The 21,782-nt window shown below is 43.8% G+C and overlaps 2 protein-coding genes across 2 annotated transcripts; one reads left to right on the top strand and one right to left on the bottom strand.

Annotated features, from left to right (window-relative positions):
- Positions 1-1,771: 1,771 nt before the first annotated feature.
- On the bottom strand, positions 1,772-4,753 carry LOC117844876 (eukaryotic translation initiation factor 5A). The gene is made up of 6 exons (XM_034725700.2): positions 4,615-4,753; positions 4,344-4,477; positions 2,829-2,951; positions 2,691-2,747; positions 2,531-2,605; positions 1,772-2,145 (listed from the first exon to the last, which is right to left on the bottom strand). Exons 2-6 carry the CDS (start codon positions 4,467-4,469, stop codon positions 2,044-2,046), a joined length of 483 nt encoding a protein of 160 aa, XP_034581591.1. The 5' UTR covers positions 4,470-4,477; positions 4,615-4,753; the 3' UTR covers positions 1,772-2,043.
- A 2,435-nt stretch (positions 4,754-7,188) lies between these two features.
- LOC117845093 (probable mitochondrial saccharopine dehydrogenase-like oxidoreductase At5g39410) lies at positions 7,189-14,736 on the top strand. The gene is made up of 2 exons (XM_034725997.2): positions 7,189-8,003; positions 13,766-14,736. Exons 1-2 carry the CDS (start codon positions 7,338-7,340, stop codon positions 14,453-14,455), a joined length of 1,356 nt encoding a protein of 451 aa, XP_034581888.1. The 5' UTR covers positions 7,189-7,337; the 3' UTR covers positions 14,456-14,736.
- The last annotated feature ends 7,046 nt before the right edge of the window (positions 14,737-21,782 follow it).

Here is a 21,782-nt window from a genome sequence, read left to right on the forward strand (position 1 = left end):
GCGACTTCCAAACACCCTCTTAGTTAGTTTGGCAGACCGTTTCCTCACCGGTTCCTTGCCTTTGGAAGCCCGACCTTCGGCCCGGTATAGCCAATTTTCCACGCGGAAACTGGCCGGCCTCCATACGTCCGGCAGCACTCCCCGTCTCACTCGACTCGACGCCCCCGCATCGTCGCCCGACTCGTCCCTCCGTGGTTCAAATGAACTCAATGGAGGAGTAAGAACTCACTGGTGTCTTTAAATGAACCATGATTGCGGGACCAAACCTTCATCCAGTCATCGCGATAGAAGCTAACCATGTAGGCTTCATAGTCTGACTGCTGCATCGTCTCCGCCTCCGCTTGTTTCGTCATCGGATCACACGAGAGGAACAGGCGAGATTCAGATCCACCGAAACGGATTCGTGATCACGCCGCGATCACGGATTGAAGGTCTGACGATGTATAACCAACAAAAGAAGATGGGATCGACAAAAATAGGGTTAGCTTTGCTCGACGGGGAAAAGAAATCCGCGATGGCAACAGGGGCTGGGACGGCGCCCTGGCTTTTATTTATGTGGCACACGCAGGCCCGCCCCCCGCTGGACGTGACCTGACCAAAATCAGCCAGGAAAAAAAAGATCCCCCAACCCGCGCGCGCCGCTCGCTGCTCGACTGTACCCTCTTCTGCTAATCTGCTTCATTATGCAGCGCCGCCGCCATCAACGATTTTGACCGCCGGCGCCGCTCAAGTTGACGGCGGGCCCAAGCAAAATGGATAAAGGGGTGTTTGGATACGAGGTGTCAGATATTAATTAGAGGACTAAACATGAGCTAATTACAAAACTAATTGCATAGATGGAGTCTAATTTGCGAGACGAATCTATTAAGGCTAATTAATCCATTATTAGCAAATGGCTACTGTAGCACCACATTATAAAATCATGGACCAATTAAACTTAATAGATCCGTCTCGCGAATTAGACTCCATCTCTGCAATTAGTTTTGTAATTAGATTATATTTAATATTTCTAATTAGTATCAAATATCCGATATAATATGTGCTAAAGTTTAGCAGAGATCTCAGCCTTACGGCCCAACTTGCCCGTGGGCTGCTGTATCCTGGGTCCACTGCACACGTTGCTTTCCTCTTCTTGCGCATTACCTTAATTCTACTAGTTTCGAGCCACTTCGATGCCTTTTCTGCAGTTCTGCCAGCGGCTGAGTCGTTGCTCGTTGGATGTCTTGTATTTCAGGAGCTCTTCTGCAGGCGGTTGAGTCGTTGGATACCTTATTTCAGGACGGAGAGAATCCTTTTATTAAGAAGCCTTAATGGAGCAATGACCACGCCATTTATGTTCTCTTCTTATTTTCTTATAACGCTCACATTATACGAAAATGAGACCTATTTTCTTATAAACGCTCAGCTTATACGAAAATGTGAAATACACGGTAACAAAAGGTGACCTGGTCTTGCGTAATCTAAGCCAATGGTCGTGCACACTTTTGAGTGGAATTGTTTCTTTCCCATAGGTTAACAAGTGATTGCATACCTTCCTTCTATCCCCTTTTCTTTCTTCTGTTTTGAAGTCAACAAATAAATTCGGGCAACCCCAGGGTTGCCGTCGCTTCCCTCAAAAAAATCTTAGGAAAATTAAGACGAACAAAACTGGAAGAGTAACCGTCACCTCCGTCAAACTGTTGACATCTGGAGCTTGAACCGGAAACACCAGAAACAGAAACAGAAAGTACAAAGCTCACGCTCACGGGGGGAAATCCGACAGGCAACATGATGAAATTCAACCATTCCAAACCAATTTATTGATACTAAGCAGAGGGCATAAAACCATAGAAAATACAGGGTCCCAAATGTAACCACAGATAATGATCCAGATACGATGCCACACCCAGCAATCACTGCACTTGAGTTTACTACAGCAAAAGCCAGCTCAAGCTAGGGCGAATGTCTCGGTACCAATCTTTCGTCGCCATACACGTCTTTTTCGATTTCAATTTTCAGATACAACTGTTCCCTCTCTTCAAAGGCCGGCCTTCTTTAGGGAAGTTACTTGGGGCCAACATCCTTCAGGGCACAGATCTGCTCCTCCCCCATGGCAGACTGGACAGTCACCACAAGATCCTTTCCCCCGTCAAATCCTTCCTTGATCTGATTAGATGGAGTAAGCATTTTTGGACAATCTTAGAACATGATAAAATATTTCAACATTTGTTAAAATCACAGAACAGGCATGCAAGAGTGCAATGACAATAATTCAAATAAACGCAACTTATGGCAACCAAGTTGGATCCTTACAAGAAAAATAAAGCGAATGTGAAATCCACCTCTTGTTCTATCTGCTTTCATGCAAAATCTATTAACAAGATTCTATGGAAGAGGGCTACCAAAATAGACTGATATATTACGAGATAGACTGAAATATACATAACGATTGACTGAAACATACACAATGATTATAAAATGGTTTACTATTTTCCAGAAAAAAACGTTGAGATAGAAATAGGTAACTAAGATGGAGAGTTTCTCAAAATACCTGACCCAGGAGAGTCTCATCAGTTGGGAGTCTAAGATCATCCTTGGTGTTGCCATCAGAAGTAAGAAGGCTCACCTGAAAGTAATTGAGATAACTGATAAATATCAAATCTAACATTTAACCGAAAAGAGAGGTACTTCGGCTGATTGGAAGAACATACAAATCCATCCTCTGATATGTCAATCAGCTGATACTCAGTGCGGTTCACGTGTGGCACCTAAGAGGAGTTGAAACAGTGAGTCAATTATGAAGTAAATCATAGAAAGGTAGTTAAACAGGCAGAGATATTTTAACTTACATCACAGTTGTGTGAAGACGGAACAATATCTTCAAGTTTTTTCCCATTGAATATGTCTATGGCAACAAAGTGGCACTTAGCATGACCGTGCTTACCGGTCTTTGAGGTAGAAACCTCCACCACCTGCAGCATAACTTTATTTATCAACCATGTTCGATAAATGAAACAAAATCCCGACAAAACTATGATGCTACTTAAGAGCATGGGAAATGCCAAATAGTTTCGGACAACTTCATCATTGCATTGCTGATATCACTGAACCCATCAAAGACTCGGTAATATAAACAAAGACAGTAGGGAACATAGAAGGACATGGATTTTATCATCACCTTATAAGAATGCAGTGAACCACTAAAATAGTGTACAACAAGCTAACTAGACTGGGAAAAGCTTTGGCAGCTTTAGACTTATCACTAAATGGATCAGGTATATCTGTACGAGGCAATTTGTCCATTCTAACACAGGTATAGATCTCCAAAAGAAAATTATAGAATTGGAAGTATAAGATCTCCATCCTATTCATTGCAAACATTTTAATCACAAAGTGCAATGTCATATATCCAATGTGGAGGCAAATCCACCCCTGTCCAATGAGATGTAGGAATGAATGCAAGTTACCTTTTGTTCCAAGCTAACTTTTCAAACTCATGAATAAACTCCTTAATAAAGTCAGCAAAGTCATGTTTACCACTATGCCCAGATTGACTACCAAAATGATAAGCATATTCTGAGCAAGCTTAGTTGTCTAGGACAAGGCGTAGTTATCACTCGGGTGACAAATAGGCCAAAAACTACTCTTTGTAATGGACTTAAACAAACAGGCTGTGCATGAAGTAACTTCCCGTTTGTCTAGATCACTGTATAGATGATCAAAATCAAACTTATTGGTGAGGGCAAACTGGTACAGACCTGCTAACAACCAAGTGTAAAGAATGAGTTCCCATGTACGTTATATTTGGCTAGCTTTTGCCAAGAGTTAGTCACTGTACATGTCAAACTAGATTTCCCCTTAATAAGGAAAAAAATAACATCCATTTTTCGCTACGGATTCAACTACTAATTTGAACTGGGTGCAATCTACAGACCATCCCCCACTGAAGCAAACCAAATTTAACCATAACAAACTGCAGCTCTGCAAAGAAGATTCAACAGAACATACTAACTCCGGATGGCACCCTTCACACGTGCATCGTGTTTCTCATCAACCATGATTTCCACCTTCCTCTAAGCAATCACTAATCATCAAATATCTAGCATCCAAATCTACAAATTCAATCCCCAGACATGATGCCCACCATCTGAATAATCATCAGTTATCTAGCATCCAATCCACAAATTCCATCCCCAGAGACAAGGGTCAACCGTCCAGAGATAACAGTAACAGCATTTATCCCCATCAAGACATCATATAGTATGACAGGATACAACTTCAGCCAGTTCAACCACACAACCCCGCGCATCTAGATATAATCGCAGGACTAGAGTACTCGAGCCCAGATCGAAGCGCATATATACCTTGCAGGGGCGGCCCTTGATGACGATGAAGCCGTTCTTGCGGATGGTGCCGGCCTGCTGCGGGTAGGTCTTGGACGCCCCAGCGTCGGCCTTCGACTCGAAGTGGTGCTCCTCGGAGTCCGACATGGCTACCCCTGCAACAAACCCCAAACAAGATCCGAGAATTAGCCTCGATTCCCCCAGATCTCAGCAAGCAAAACAAATACGAAATCAAGAACCCGAGATGCTAAATTCGGAAGCAAATCTGCGAGGCGGCGGGCCAAGTTCTTACCGGGTTTGGATGGATCACGAGGAGGCGGAGGAGCAGGGGAGAGATGGGGAGGCGCAGATGATAAGCGATAAGCTCGCGGCGAATCCTAGGGTTTGGGGCCATTTATACTGCTAACAGCAGGTGCACCCACCGCTTCCACCCGGGAGGAGGCGGTTTGTCTCACTGCCGGTGGGTCCCAAAGAAACTGGGCCCGCGTGTCGGTGAACCAGTTCCAGGTGCAGGTGTTTAGGTCATCTGGGCCGTTTGGACGCCGGGTAGGGACACGTGTACGGCTGCGGGGGTAGGGCATCTCCTCGCGTTTGATTCACGCCATGGACGGCCGAAAGTATCTTTCTTCCTCCTTTTCCTCGCCTTTTATTTTTTTTTCTCTACAAGTATGCTTTTCTTTCCTTTTCAGCGTCTTTTTGCTGATCAGCGATAAGAAAACGCAAGTCAAGCTCTGATTCCGATCAGATTGGGATTCCCTGTGAGGCCTTATAAACGCCACTGTTCTTAACGTTTGGTTTGCACGTGACTGGGAACAATCGTGTGGGAATTGACTGGGAATCCAATGCTGGTGCTGTTGGAATTTCCATGTAACAGATACACCGGGGAAAATGGTAGCACAAGTTAGTCGTCTATAGTTTGACCATATGTCGTTTTGCCACTAGAATTATTAAAATGATCTACTGGAAACATTATGTCACTATTTATGGAATGTACTTTGAAAATTTAAATTTTGCTTGTGTAGTCATGTCAACGATACATTTTGAGGTAGACATAACACGTATGCATTTTCGATCGTCCAGCCAGAAAAAAAAAGATCCGATATTACTGGACGGAACTAGGTAGCTTTTTTTCTTGGAGCCCAAAGAAATTAGGCTTGCTGGCCCAACAAGGTGTAGCCATTGATTTCAGGCCCAAGAAATTTCGGGCTTTTTCAGGCCCAGCTCACCTTGCAAAAATGCCCATGTCAATTTAGAAAGTGATAAAGCGTCTCACTGTCTATTCTTGCTACCCCACAGTGGGCTTCGTCCTATTATTGTTGTCACTTTTGATTACCTTTTCCATAACTAGAGGATGCATCGTAGATGGAAGGGTGTATGCATCATAGGTATGATGTATACATCTTAATTTCCTAAAAAAAGCATATTTTTCTAACATTTCAAGAACCAACCAATGATATAAGTAGGAATAGTAGCTGCAATAAGGTGCAGGGCGTCATCATTCCCAGCCAACAGGCCATGAGAGTGGAATCTTAATTAGAACGAAGCTCACGCTAGGCCAACGGTGTGTACAATGCCGAGATTGTCAAGAAGAGCGTGTGTGAGTGTGTCCTATTGATTATGTTAAACATGGTTCAAAATCTGTTGGTTAGTTTTTTTTATGGTGGAACTTGCTCCTCTTTGTTTCATTTTTTTTCAGCACGGGTGCACTGCTTACATTTTTCACTTGATTATTCTTTTAATAGTTGGCGACATGCACATTGACAATGAGGTGGCTACAGTGATTTTATAGGTATCCATATGGTAGGGATGAGCGTTTGTGCATGCGTCGTGTTTTTTCAGAAAAAAGAACTAGGAATGAGATATCAAATACAGTTTATATTTGTTTCCTCTCCTTCGCAAGTTAATTCATCATGTGTTTTATATGTAGCTTATTGTTCACTCTGACCTACCCATGAAGAACTGGAGAAGGGGGACAATGAGACATAACTCTAACATTGGAGTCTCGCATAGAGGAATACAAATAGTCCGGAATCCGGATTTTACAATGCATGCTCAATGGAGGACAATAATGGCTAAAAAAAGAAGTGTATACAACTTTAGTGGCACAAGCCTCTGTTTTTTCTTTCTAAAGGATGCTCCCTCCATTCCAAATTACAAGTCATTCTAATTTTTTTGAGAGTCAAACCATTTTATATTTGACTAAAATTATAGAGAGAATCACAAAGGTTTATGTCACCGAATAGATATACTATGAAAATGTATTTAATGAAGAAACTAATGGTACTTATTTGGTATCATCAAGTACTTTATTGTATAAATTTGGTCAAACTTGAGATGCTTTGACTCTTCAAAAAAGTTGGAATAACTTATAATTTAGAACGGAAAGATATATGACTAACAAAGCTTGCAAGTTGTAAATAATGCTATCAGTGTACCGTGAGAACTTGGATGAACTTCGATGCTGTTACTAGTACTATGACTGCACACCTTTTTCCTGATGAGATCTCTTCCTCTATGTGCTGATTTGGAGTCCATGCAATTGGCATGCTCTTGGAAACCACGCTACCATCCTTCTAACCATACATGGCACAAAACACCAACAGCAACCAACCTAATGAAGCATCCCGTACTTGGGCAAGGAAGGTCCGAGCACACGAAGTACACAAATTCCGTCGTGCCGGATCCAATGTGCACGGCCCACCCATGTTGACACGGCTTTCGTTGTGCCAAAGCGAAAGAAATCAAGCGGCAGTTTACGCATGGCACGATCGCATCGCATGGATCACACGCATGTTTGAAACTTGGGAGTAGCACATAGCAAACGCCGCCCACCTGCGTTGGTAATCGCTATTTAGCGCGTCCACACGGCCGCCGCTCCAACTCGAAGCCACCATTCCCGAACCACTCCGCTAGGCGCTAGTTGCCGGGCGGCCCACCGCTCAGCGACCGACCCCGAAACCCCCGCCGCGGCAAGCTCTCTACTCGAGCTGCCCGCCGCCCGCCCGCCAGCCAGCCATGGCGCCGCCGGAGCCGGAGGTGTTCGACGTCGTCATCTTCGGGGCCTCGGGCTTCACGGGCAAGTACGTCATCCGCGAGGCCCTCAAGTTCCTCTCCCCCGACTCCTCCCCGCTCCGCTCCCTCGCGGTCGCCGGCCGCAGCCGCGACCGCGTGGCCGCCGCGCTCCGCTGGGCGGCGGCCCCGGCCCCTCCCCCCGAGGGCGTGGCGATCCTCGTCGCGGACGCCTCCGACCCGGCCTCCCTCGCGGCGCTGGCGTCCCGCGCCCGCGTCGTGCTCTCCTGCGCGGGGCCCTTCCGCCTCCACGGCTACGCCGTCGCGGCGGCCTGCGTGGCCGCGGGCGCCGACTGCCTCGACATCTCCGGGGAGCCCGAGTTCATGGAGCGCGTCGAGGCAGAGCTCCACGAGCCCGCCGCCAGGAACGGATCGCTCATCGTCTCCGCCTGCGGGTTCGACTCCGTCCCCGCGGAGCTTGGGTTCCTCTTCCACTCCAGGCAATGGGAGCCCCCGTCCGCGCCTGCGACCGTGGAGGCGTACGTCAGCCTGCAGTCCACCAAGAGGATCGTCGGGAACATCGGCACCTACGAGTCGGCCGTGCTCGGGGTGGCCAACGCCAGCCAGCTGCAGGCGCTGCGCCGGTCAAGGCCCAGGCGGCCGAGGCCCAATGTGAGTTTGCTACTCACTTATTGCTGCTTCTGATTTTTTTTGAAGGATTTGATCAACTGTTTATTCGACGGCAACACAAATGAAAGATAGTGCGAGTTAGAATGTCTAAATTATGCTAGAACTTAGAAGGATGATTTATCCGCACTTAGAACATACTAGAAATTTTCATTATGATAGTTGCTGGCTCAGATCCCAAATTCATGTGTGTTTTGCGCATTAGAGGCCACTATGATAGAATTTTCTATTGTTCTCCTATCTGTGCTAAATTTGGCTGCATTTTCCTGAAAAGTATGAGGGATCATTAGTTTGGTGTAGCCACATATGCTTGCTGATCAAAATTAGAGTAGGTTCAAGATGTGTATGCACAAATCTCCTAGTGTGCCATGTGTGACCGATGCAATTGGTTAGTGAAAGTTGTTCTAATCGCAAACTTTTAACTCTTATGATAAATCTGGGCAGTTAGCTTCAGAAGTTCAGATCCCCTGGATTTCTGTGGTCAATGTGAATTTCACACTGAATAGAAATATTTATGTGTCCTGGACTGCTGGTTTTATGAACTAATACTTGTTACAGAGCTCTACTTGTTGACTAACTCACAGTACTGTGCTCTTTCTTTATTTTTCTGCAAAACTTTTTTTTTTATGAATTTCCTTCTCCTTACTATCACCTTCAGGCTGAAATGCCATTTTTTTTTGTGGTGCGCTCACTATTCAATTAAGCATTCCCTTCTTGTGTGCCAACTGCCAACCACTTGATGTTCCTTCCACTCCTTCAGAAGCCTCTGAACTGGTCATATGTAAATGATGGTTTCCATGCCTCTTGTCTGTGCAAATATGGATTCTGGTAGTGTTACCCCACAAGGAACGGGTTGTATTATTTTCTCAAGTTGTCCTTCTAGTTCTTTTTATAACTTCTTTTGTGCTAAAAGAAAAGCTCGCAGCTTACATGTGATGTCCTTAAATCAAAGTGGGTGTATGATTTCATCTTAAAGTTGCTATTGAGTGTGCCCTTGTGGCCTGTTATTTTTTTTGAAGAAATTTTCCTTGAATCTTGAATGAAAATATGCATATCTGCGGAACTGTATATTATCATGCATTTTCCATCCTTTTTCTGTTATCTGTGATAAAGACTCTTAGTTAAGAAGCACATCATTTGATTCATTTCTTTGTACAGAGCATAACTTTAGAAGTTTATAATTTTCTATTGTTGTGATTTGCTGAATTTGGTTGTGTTTTACTGAAAGCCTGAAGGGTATGCTGGATCAGTAGTTTGGCATAGCCGCGTATGCTTCCTGAAACCAGAGTTAGCTTAGCTTCAAGATATTTATACCCAAATCTCCTAGTGTGTTATGTGTTACCAGTGCAATTGATTAGTGAAAGTTCTTCTGCTAGCAAACTTTAACTCTTATGATAAATCTGGACAGACAGCTCTGAGGTCCCCTGGAATTTCATGGCCATCGTGAACTCAACACCAAATAGAAATATTTATGTGTGCCGGACTGCTGGTTTGATTAACTAAGACTTGAAGAGCTCTACTTGTTGACCAACTCTCAGTTCTGTTTTCTTTCTATATTTTTCTGCAAAACATGTTTTTATGAATTCCCTTCTCTTTACTATCGCCTTCATGCCGAAATGCCTTTTCTTTTGTGTGGTGCGGTTACTATTCAATTAAGCAATCCCTTCTCATGTGCCAACTGCCAACCACTAGATGTTCCTTCCGCTCCTTCAGAAGCCTCTGAACTTTTGTATGTAAATGATGGTTGCTATGCCTCTTGTCAAAATTGATTGCGGTAGTGCTACTCTACAGGAACGGGCTATCTTATTTTATCATGTTGTTCATCTAATTCTTTTATAACTACTTTCTGCGGTAAATGAAAAGCCCACAGCTTACATGTGACATCCTTAAATCAAAGTGGACGTATGCTTTCATCTTAAAGGAGCTTGGCTGTGACCTTGTGGCTTGTTATTTTTTCGAAGAAGTTTTTCTTGAATCTTGAATGAAAATATACATAATTGTGGAATTGTACATTAACATGTAACTTCTTTCGTTGTATGTGATTAGGCTCTTAGGGAGAACATCCTTTGGTTCTTTTCTTTTTACAGAGCATAAAAGTAGAAGTTTAGGATGCTACTTGATTTCGAAAGTACTCTTTTTATGCATACTGCTAAGCATATGTGGATGATTAGTTGTTTCATATAAAATTTTGAAAGAAGTCTAGGAGCAGAGAACGGGTGAACTGACCTTTGGCCTCATGACCTCAGTTTGCTGGCTTTAATGTTATATCAAAATTCCAAATCAATAACCACCTTGCACATGTAAGTAAAACTCAAGAGGGAATCTTCCACTATGCACATGCTCTGCGTTTTGTAATATTATATTAGTAACTAACTTATATATAACAGAAGAAAGACAGACAATACTTATCAAGTTGAAGCAAACTAGATGAATTTATTAATGCCATGATCTAAATTTTGAACAATATGCTAATTGATATTACAAAATCTTTCTAATACCACGACGTAGGCATTTAACTTTTAGGTGTTAATTGTTCTAGATCAGGCATGTTGTTTCTATTGAAATTTCTTGATTAAAATTTGGAGTTTAATAGATGTTGTGGTATGTGATGCCTCGAATGTTTTCGTTTCTTTCTTTTTTCAGCTCAAAGATCCAAACAACCATTGAAAACTTTAGTTCCTATTTTCATTGCATGTAACAATCTATTTTCGACGATTTAGGTCGGTAGATATTTGGTTCGTCTGGAATCCTGCGATGGGCGAAGAGGAATCATAGTAGAGCACGAGACACAAGGTTTTATACTGTTCCAGGCCCTCGAAATTGGGTAATAGCCCTACGTCCAGTTGAGTTGGGATCTTTAGCTCTGCTAGTTGCACGATGATGCTAGGTTACTAGGTGTTTTTTGGCTAAGAATTTGATGATCACAACAGAGGGGTACCTACAAGGACTCTACTGCCAGCCAGATTCTAATCTTACAAGGACTCTATCGCCGGTCTTCGGAATATCCTTCCTTGAATAGACCTCCATGTCTTGTAAGGAGTCTTCTGATCGGAGTTGGTATTTGGTGATCCTTGTGGTCGGGCTATCCTAGTAGAATGGCATCGTCACTATTTGTGAAACAGAAATCAAAGGTTTCTTCCTTTATGCAGATTCCAGGTCCTCCTCCCAAAGGGTCACTGATTGAGGGTCACAATCCTTTGGGAATGTGGGCTATGAAGTTGCCTTCTGCTGACACAGTAGTCGTAAAGAGAACTTTATCAACCTTCATTGAGCATCCTGAGGGCCTTCCTGGGGCGGAAGAAACCCCAGGGTACGCCAAGCATAGGAAGAACTTCTGGTCCTGTGTTAAACCTGCCCATTTTGGTGTGAATATCGCCTCTAGATCCCTGATGATCCCCGTGTGCTTCCTCATCATTGGACTGTTAATCGGCCTGCTCGCCAAATTCCCCTTAGGCAGGTATCTCCTGCTGAAGTACCCTGAGTCCTTCTCAGCTGGGCTGTTCAGCAGGGCTGGGCCGACGGAGGAAGAGGTGAAGAGTGCCCCGCCTCGTTCAAAATGTGGTTTGTCGGGCATGGCTACAGTGATGCGGCCCATGCATCGGAGCGTGTGAGCAAGCCGGGCAAGGAGGTGATCACCAAGGTTTCGGGGCCCGATGTTGGGTACATCACAACCTCGATCATCCTGGTGCAGTGCACCCTCATCTTGCTAAGCCAGCGTGGCAACCTGCCCAAGGGAGGGGTGTACACGCCGGGTGCCGTCTTTGGCCCTACCGACCTCCAGTGGCGCCTCCAGGAGAACGGGCTGTCATTCGATGTTCACATGACGAGGTCCATGCGTTAAGGCTGGAACTGGATGGGCTCTATTTGGTGGAAAAGAGTTGGGTGAAGGACGTGCCACCTGGGGAATAAGAAGCAATCGGTAGTGACTCAACGGTGTGTGTGAGTGGTAAAGTCTAGCGGGCTTTATTTACTATCTTCTCAAGTACCTAATCTGTTGTTTGTGTACTGTGTGTTTATGTGAGGCGACAAGTAGGAAAATGGTCTGGTCGTGTACGGTGGTGGGAGGATCGTATGGGTTGGCCTTGCCACCTTGGGTTGCAGTGTGTGTAATGCCAGACTTGGTGTGCTGAGGAAAGCTGCTAATGCAGTATGAGTACATTAGTTCCAAATTCGAAAGTGGTTCAGCCTGGTGTTGTGCTGCTTGGGTTATTACACCCAACTGGAGTAGTTCCTTTCGTTTATGCCCTGTAATGGATGGGCGCAGAGGATGTGGAGGATGAGAGATTTGTCGTCAAGCGTTCACGTGTGCAGCATGCAACTTAATATGGTATTACGGTCAGAGGTCTTGAGTTCGAATCCTGGCTGGCGCGATTAAATATGATAATTGCAGCCAACTCCAATTTCCACGTATCCTGCACGTGAGAGGGAGTCTTGGATTATAAGTTAATTGCCCACATTTTCCTATTAGTTTAAGCTTTTGGGTTGAACTGGTTGGTGCATTCAACTTAATACTGAGCTCTACTTGCTGACAAACTCATAACACTCTTTTCTTTCTATACTTTTCTGCATCTTATGGATTCCATTCTCCTTACGATCACTATGCTGAAATTACATTCTTTTGTGGTGCGGTCACTATTCAATTAATCATTCCCTTCTTGTGTGCCAACTGCCAACCATTAGTTGTTCCTTCCACTCCTTCAGTAGCCTCTGAACTATATAAATGATGGTTGCCATGCCTCTTGTGTTTGCAAAAATGGATTGTGGTAGTGCTATCCCACTAGGTACAGCCGTACAGGTTGTGTTATTTTCTCAACTTGTTCATCCAGTTCTTTTATAACTTCTTTTTGTGGTAAATGAAAAGCTAGCAGTTTACATATGATGTTCTTAAATCAAAGCTGAGTGTATGCTTTCATCTTAAAATTGCTATTGGGTGTGCCCTTGTTGCCTGTTATTTCTTTAAAGAAAGGTTTCTTGAGAATATGCATGTTTGTGGAACTGTATATTATCATGCCTTTTCCATCTTTTTATTTGTACATCATTTGATTCATTTTCTTTGTACATAGTGTAATTGTAAAAGTTTAGTATTTTCTATTGTTGTCCGATTTGCTTAATTTGGCTGTCTTACTGAAGGGTATTCTGGATCAGTAGTTTGCATAGGCGCATATGCTTCCTGAAACCAGAATTAGCTTAGCTTCTAGATATGCAGACCCAAATCTCCTAGTGTGCCATGTGCTACCAATGCAATTGGTTAGTGAAAGTTCTCCTGCTAGCAAACTTTTAACTCTTATGATAAATCTTGACACACAGCTCTCAGATCCCTGAATTTTCATGGTCAATGTGAACTTTACACTAATTAGAAATATTTACGCATGCTGGACTGTTGCATGTAAATGATGATTGCCATGCCTCTTGTCTCATCTGTGCAAAATTGATTGCGGTAGTGCTACTCCACAGGGAACGGGTTATCTTGCCTTTGGCCTCATGACCTCAGTTTGCTGCTTTAATGTTATGGCCTGAGTCTGCAGAATAATCTGTCAAAAATTTGGACTTTAATAGTTAATGTGGTATGTGATACCTCGAATGTTTTCTTTTCTTTTCTTTTTTTCAGTTTAAAGATCCACACAACCATTGGAAAATGTACTTTCTATTTTCATTGCATGAAACGATCTATTTGCGAAACAGAAGATCAAATAATGTTTTTTTCTGGATAAACTCTTGATTACTGCTAAGGTTTCTCCTTGATGCAGATTCCAGGTCCTCCACCTCCCAAAGGTTCACTGATTGAGGGTCACAATCCTCTGGGAATGTGGGCTATGAAGTTGCCTTCCGCTGACACAGTGGTTGTGAAGAGAACTCTATCAACCATCACTGAGCATACTGAGGGCCTTCCTGGGGCGGAAGAAACCCCAGAGTACACCGAGCTCAGGAAGAACTTCTGGTCCTCTGTCAAACCTGCCCATTTCGGTGTGAAGATCGCCTCCAGATCCCTGATGATCCTCGTGCGCTTCCTGATCACTGGACTGTTCATTGGCCTGCTCGCCAACTTCTCCTTCGGCAGGTCCCTTCTGCTGAAGTACCCCGAGTTCTTCTCCGCGGGGCTGTTCAGCAGGGCTGGCCCGACGGAGGAAGAGGTGAAGAGCGCCTCTTTCAAGATGTGGTTCGTTGGGCATGGCTACAGCGACGCAGCCCGGGCGTTGGAGCGCGGGAACAAGCCAGACAAGGAGGTGATCACCAAGGTGTCAGGGCCTGAGGTCGGGTACATCACGACGCCCATCATCCTGGTGCAGTGCGCCCTTGTCCTGCTGAGCCAGCGCGGCAACCTGCCCAAGGGAGGGGTGCACACACCGGGTGCTGTCTTCGGCCCTACTGACCTCCAGCGACGCCTCCAGGAGAATGGGCTGTCGTTCGATGTTCACGTGACAAGGGCCATGCGCTGAGATCGGCTGGGCTGTCGTGGAAACTGGAAAGAGCTGGGCGAAGGATGCAATCTGGGGAATAATAAGTAATCCGTGTCAACTACTCAACTCATTGTGAGTGTGGTAGTTGGGTGGAGTTCTACTAGTAGGAAGAATCTACTCTCTTACGCGTGCTGTCTTTGTGTGAAGGTGGGAAATGATGTGCTCAGTGAATCTTAGGGATCCCAGGTCCAGTGTGTAATGCGCAGATTTGTCTCCATGGGTTGAAAGTTGAGTAAATATACCAGCAGCCCTTAAACTTGTCTCGAGATGTTATTTAGGTCTACGAACTCTCAAAATCGAAATCTGACACCCCGAACTTGAACTTGTTAGGTTGAGTCCATACCCTTCAAAATATGTAAAAAAGGCCTTGATTTTTATCTTCTTCTACCTCTGCATCCTCCTCCTCATCTCCCTCTCCTCTCTCTTGCAATGTGCGGCTGTTGATTGGCGCTTCCCTCACTGGCGACGAGGATTCCAGCCTGGGAGCCTGGCTGCACGCGCCCCGCTGCTAGCCGAGAGCGCCCCTCGTGCCCCAAAGGAGCCCGAGGTCCTCCCTCCGTCGTTGGTGGTCGACGTCGCCTGGTCGCGAGCACTGCTCGTGCCGGGCCCCACACGCACCTCGCGTCCGGCCGCGAGCCCGGCCGCACGCGTCCCACGCCGCTGGCCATGAGCGCACCACGTGCCTGGCCGTAAGCGACCGCTGTCGGCCCTCTCTCTCCCTCCAAATCGAGCAACGCCCGCTGCCGGCTTCGATTCGATGACGCTCGAGCTTCGATTCAAGGCCAAGGATCATGATTGCCACGCAGCCCATGCCCCAGCGCGCCGTGAAGGAGCAGCGGCCGTACCATCGTCGCCCTCGCCGCTTGCCGCGCATCCAACGCCGCTGGCTCGCCACCGCTGCCGCATGCCTGCGCTTGCACTCGTAGTCGCCATGGCCCCGCCGCCTTGCACGGGGGCCTCACGGTCGTGCAGTGACCAACCAGGGGCGGTGGCGCTGAGAGAGATGAGAGGAAGATGGGAAGGATGCAGAGGTAGAAGATAAAAATTAAGGGATTTTTTTTTCATATTTTGAAGGGTATGAACCTGAGTGGCACAACTTAACAAGTTCGAGGTGCTAGATTTCGATTTTGAGAGTTCGTGGACCTAAGTGACACCTCGAGACAAGTTTAAAGACCGATGGTGTATTTTATATCTTTTGCTTGTGCACTTTTTCTTCACGTGCCATTGTACTACTACTCTATCTTTTTCATGGACAACCCATTGTTTTTCTCCAGAGGTCGTCATCGTCACCCTCTCGGGATGTGACCTATGCTAACTTTTCCTTCTCTTTTCTTTCGATTGTAGTTGTTCCCGTATGTGTTAACCTGTGTTTCTCAATGGCTGCCCAAACACTTTTCTTGATGGATATCGTCAAGCTCTCACTGTCTTTTAGTTTGAAATCCAATGTACAAAATAGCGGGCTATAACGAGACTATAGCGGTTGATGCTAGCTGCCGCTACAATAGTGTTGTACTAATTAGTAGGCTATAGCGGCACTGTAGTGGGCTATAGCGGTTGAGCAGGCTCTACACTAAATCTCATAGCCTGCTATTTTGTACACTGTTGAAATCGCATTGCAGCTCCATGATGGCCAGCCATGCTATTGTTGTCTCTTCTTCATCATTATAGAAGCTCTATGTTGTTTTTAAATAAGGATTCTTCTTAGAGCCGCTCATATCTCTAAATGTCACCACCATCGGATCAGATGGCTAAGGTACACCCATCACTCCGCCTCTATCGCATTTGTTAATGTATGAACAGGCACTCCACTTTGTGTTGCCACCGGTGACAATACAATCTTCCTCGTGTCTTGTGAACGAAGATCGGACATTACTTCAGCTGTCAATCGTTTGATAATGTGTTGCTTGGATCCAATAATGTCAGATGAACAACATAGAATTTCTATTGCTTCATGGTGATGACCATCCTTGGCTTCCACAAATTTCAATTTGCATGATTCTCCTTCTACACGTTTGGGTTCTATGGAATTCTATTGTTGCTACCAAATACATGCATCTAGCTATATCTATCTACCTTTCTCATCTTGGCATCCATGCATGTTGATGTTGAACATTAACTCTCCCAAGTTTCTCATCTCCATAACACCATCGACTTGTATGTGATGACGTCTACGCCATTCCAGACCATCTCGCTAGCTCCCGTTGCCCTCCATGTTGCTACCCAGGGGCGGATCCAAAACGGTGCTGCACCCCGGGCTAAGTTGCTGAATCACAGCCAAAACAGTCTAATCTTGCCTCATAAACCTTCTTTTGTTAGGCTAAATACCACATATGTTAAAGGGACTACATGGGCTCGTCCCGGGCTGCAGCCCGGGCCCTAGATCCGCTCCTGTTGTTATCCAACCTTCGAATCGTCACCTTGTGGCTAGTGTTATTGCTGCCTCAAGTTGCTCCACCACCGGATCAATTGTTGTATTGCTAGATCCTAGCGATTCCTCCCTATCTCTCATTGTCACACTATCCCTAATTATCAGCAACAACTACGATCACTCAGTGGGTTTTGGGGCACAATGACCACTGGGCCGGGGTAGGTTCAAATTTTCCCTAGATAGTTTGGCTCTAACCGTTAGCCCTACTCGCCAACGCAAATCCAACAGTTCAGTTATTAAGATAATAGATTAATACATTTATTTTCTCAAGTCAACGCTAGATGTTGCTTCTGTAATAACTTAATCTATTATAACCTAGGTAACAATATCGATCAGTTTTATTTCCTTTTTTAATCTATACTATTGATGGATTATGAATTTATATGTATTTATTAGGTTAGTCTAGGCCGTTATATGTATAATCTTTTCTCTTTTTTTTGAAATCGTGATGGCTTCTTTTCAACACTATCAATTTATTTATATCAAAATACCACAAATCTTTTTGGCTTCATACATGCGTCCTAGCACTAAGTCCGTTCAATGCCAGGGCTTAAAGACCTCCATATCGTGTGCATGAACATGTAAAACAGGGTTTTGCATGACTTCTATTTGTGGTTTCTTTTCATGCAGTTGGTTCTGCCTTTACACTTCCGTTATGGCAAGAAGAGAGTCCTTCCATTTATAAGCTTTAGACTGCATGTGTTTTTCGGTGCATCGGGTAGCTGGCGTGATCGAATTAGACTTGTTTTTTGTGCACAGCTAGCTGACATGATCGGATTAAAAAAATGCTATTGAATGACGGCTAAAATTCATTCACATGGTTAAAAAAAATGCTATTTTAGTTAACGTGGGAACATGGAAATCAAGGTCAAGCAAGACATGCATTGACTTATGAAAAGGAAAGCATATTTTTAAAATCATCAATTTATATTTACATATTAATCGCATTTGATATGGACTCTTTGAATTAGTTTAGACCGTGGACTTTTTGGATTGTTTAGATCGTTAGATCTTCATAAAATCCAACGATCCATATTCTTCTCTTTTTTCAATTAATGTGGTAATTTCTATACCCTCTTGGAGAACATGGTGGTTTCTTTTAACACTATTGTATTAAGATAACTATCTCGGTGGCCCACACAAATAGCATGGCTAGATTTCTTATTTTCTCTTTTCAAAACTCTTTATATAAAACATCATAAATTTATAATCTATCAATACATGATTTTTAGATTTTTCTTGATGAATTTAATAAACATTGTTGCGTATGTCTTTTCATGATGCTTGTAAATCCACCCTCCCGATCAACGTTATTAGTATTACATAGTCTGAAAAAACAGTGTCATTAAGAGTAAAAAACCAAAAGTGGAGGTTATGTTTTACTTAAATTTATACTCCAGCAAGTCTTCCTTCCACGCATGTGTCTCGTACCTTTTTCCCATATTGTATTCAGTATATAGACTCTTCTTTTTATATTTTCAGTGTACAATTAAGTTATATGGATTATATTTTATATGAGTCATTTGATTTATATCTTCTATTCCCAATAGATATGAAAATAAAACTACATACTGATTTCTTTAACTTTTTAACTAAAAACTTTGGTATTTATTTATATCTTTTTGATATAGACTCTTATCTGGTTACTTAAATTCTGAAACCATATGAAAACCAAGAGCTAATGACTCTTATCTGGTTAATTATATTAACGGCTTGGAGCACAATGGAACTTGAAATATACTTAATTCATGTATTGTTTAGTACTTTTATGGATATCCTTAAGTTTTGAAATTGTTTGGAAAAGAATAGGGACTATGTCCTAAGGACGCAGCATGGTCTCTCTATCCACCGTCATTTCCTTCCCTTAGGAAAATATCTCTCCCTCCCTCCCTCCCTCCCATTGTTCCTCACAAATTGTATGAGCACCAATTTGCTATAGCGCTTATACATTGCACTTTTGAGGTAATCGTTGTCCCACATCACTTTTCTCCAAGTTTGGTAAGGCAGCATTGCAACACAAACACCGTTGAGATTTCTTGTCCTACTTATCGCTTCGTCCAGGAGCATCTTTTAGATGCGTACAACATTTTTGCCTCCTTGGTTTTGTGCTCTGAGGATGCGAGTGGTGCATTCAATCTGGTGTCTCATTGGGCTTTCGCATTGGCAATAGGTTGCTTTGGTTTCACCCTTCCAGCGTTGGAGCACCTCCACACTACATATCGTGATCGTGTCATGCCCTCACCTATTTATATTTATCTTCCTAGATAGCATGTGTAACAACATTATATTGATGGTTTTCTTTCATTCTTTTAATCTAAACTTTTGACTTTATGGCTTATGGATTCTCTAGTGTTGATGTAATTAATCTACCATTATAACCCAGGCATATGATAAATAAATAATGTATATCTTCCTTTTTACCACCGGTTAACATGAAAATTTCTAGCCCCGGAGAACAGATATGGTGGATTCTTTTCATTCTCAAGTATTAATCTTTTTGGATTGCCTCTTCTCGAGCCATTCTCCTTTGTTGGTGGTTAGAGAAGCGTTCTCCTCCCCGTTGTTACCTTAGCACTTACCTTGGCTGTAGTGGGGGAGGTGAAAGACGGCATGGAAAGGACAACACATAAGGTGAGAGGATATGCCACGCTTGTTTGGTTTTGTGCAGCGATTCCTTTTGTTTTCTCTTATCATAATTTCAATGGACGATGCTATATTTCTATTTGGTTAAGTTCCATTCTTTGTGTATATCTGTTATTATATTGTTTGCACCCATTTTTGCAAATTAATGGATTGGATTATTGTCCTTTTCTAACATCAATTTTACTATTTGATGCTACATGGGATCGTAATACTTTTTCTTATTTTAATTTGAAATTAGCTACTAAATAATTACACTCTAAATGGGTTCTTTATCATTGAATAAATTTTCTTCCAAATACCAGTGGAATAAAAAAATATTTTTATTATTTTGTTCTGAATTTAGTTATTTGCTAACTATTTTTTCCATGGACTCTTTATTTAGCTATTTGCTTCCTAATTCATATAGAAATCAGCTGTAACTTTTCTTGTTTTTTAGTTCCAAACATATATCTATTAGTCATATTTGACACTGATTCTTTGGCTTATCTCGACTGTTAGATGATGGTAAAATCTAACAGTTCTTTTCCTTTTTCAATTAGCGTAGTGATAATTTTTACGTGCTCTTGGCGAATGTAGTTGCCTCTTTTAATACTATGACACTATATAACAGAATATAAGTACCTTGCATTTTGGTTAGATGATAATTTTGTTACTAAATGAAACCTCGAGAATTTTCATTAAACCTTGAGAAGCTCTCCGAATCCTAAGCCAGCAAAAGTCTCCCTGGGTGCTCACCTTGTGAATCGTTCATTGTCCTTCAAGCCACCACCAAATCATCACGGTCATTCAACCCACCCCAAACTGCAGGGTAGGCACACGCCCTGCAATAGGGCATCTGTGGCCATGGCATAAAGCCAAGCTAACAGCTCAAAACAGAACGAACTTAATCTGTTGGTCCAATCAATAACATTATTGAACCACAAAAATAACTAAGAGCCACTCAATCTGTAATTTGGTAAACTCAATTTTTTAGAAAAAGGAATTTTATTCCGGCCTCTGCATGAGTTTTGCACACAACCATTAATTATTACAGCTGCAAGCAAGCTCTCAAAAAGCAATAGAAAGTAGAGAGATAAGCAATCTCAAATGGCCAACTAAGCGCTAAGCCTATTAATAGCTATTCATGCTTGACAAAGATCTCCATTACCATAGTCTCCAACATGCGACATGACCACTTACTTCATTCTTGATTTGGCCCTCTCCTTTTGAAGGATGGAGCACAAGTGCGCCCAGTAGGTACCCCTGGAAATAACCTCATGCAGTCAATTAGCAAATGGATAAGGTTGCTTTGAGGAGTAACAGCACGCCATCATGCATGCAGTCAAAGAAGTCCATCCACAATCTTGTATTGGAATACAGCCTTATCTTTTGAAAAATAATCATGTATTGGAATCTAGCCGCATATGACGTAGAGCGTGAGGTTGCGGATGCTTTCTGTCCATTCATCAAGATAATGGCCCTTTGCTGGCATATGACATAGAGCGCGAGGTCGTTGGCCGACGTCGTAATCCTCGAGTGAAAATGGCATGCCTTTCCCGTGCTCATGAGAACGGAAATACACGTTATTTGCTAAGTTAGCTTGTAAGCTCGACCGTCGTTGCAATTGTTTGTGCATGCAAGCATGAAGCATAAGTATTTGTGACTTGGAGATACTGCACGCCCTACAAAGCTGTACATGCCGAAAGCTGCTTGCATGTCTGCTGCCGAGGTGCCGTATGAACCAACCCTGCGAGTGTATACTTGATTTAGAAGATGATGGGCCGGTCATTTATGTCCCATGGGGGCAGTGATTTCATTTTTTTCCTCCATATATTTTCCTTTCCTACTGCATGTAAAAAGAGACTCTTTGAGGAGTAGTTTATTTGCTAGTCCACCGTAGGATTGTCCTCGCCAGAGAGCGGCGGGAGCACGACGGCGCCGCCTGCCATCGGGCTGCAGACGCTGTCGGCGCGGCCGCGCGGGTCTCGCGCCCGAGCTCCACCACGAGATGGCCGTTGCGGGAAGCGATCGGGCGGGAGTCGTCGAAGAACGCGCCGTCGAACGCGGCAGCAGCGCCATCGAAGGAGGAGCCGATGGAGGTCGTTGTTGATCTTTGGCAACCTAGGAGGCGGCAGCCGGACGCCATGGCTGTGCGAGTAGGCAAGCAGCGCGGGCGCGTGAACCTGACGCGGGCAAGGTACACTTGGCGGCTGGGCCAGCGCCGGCGGCGAGCGCGACTCGCCGGGGCCAATTTCG

Source organism: Setaria viridis, chromosome 2, assembly GCF_005286985.2.
Source record: "Setaria viridis chromosome 2, Setaria_viridis_v4.0, whole genome shotgun sequence".
Taxonomy (NCBI): Eukaryota; Viridiplantae; Streptophyta; class Magnoliopsida; order Poales; family Poaceae; genus Setaria; species Setaria viridis.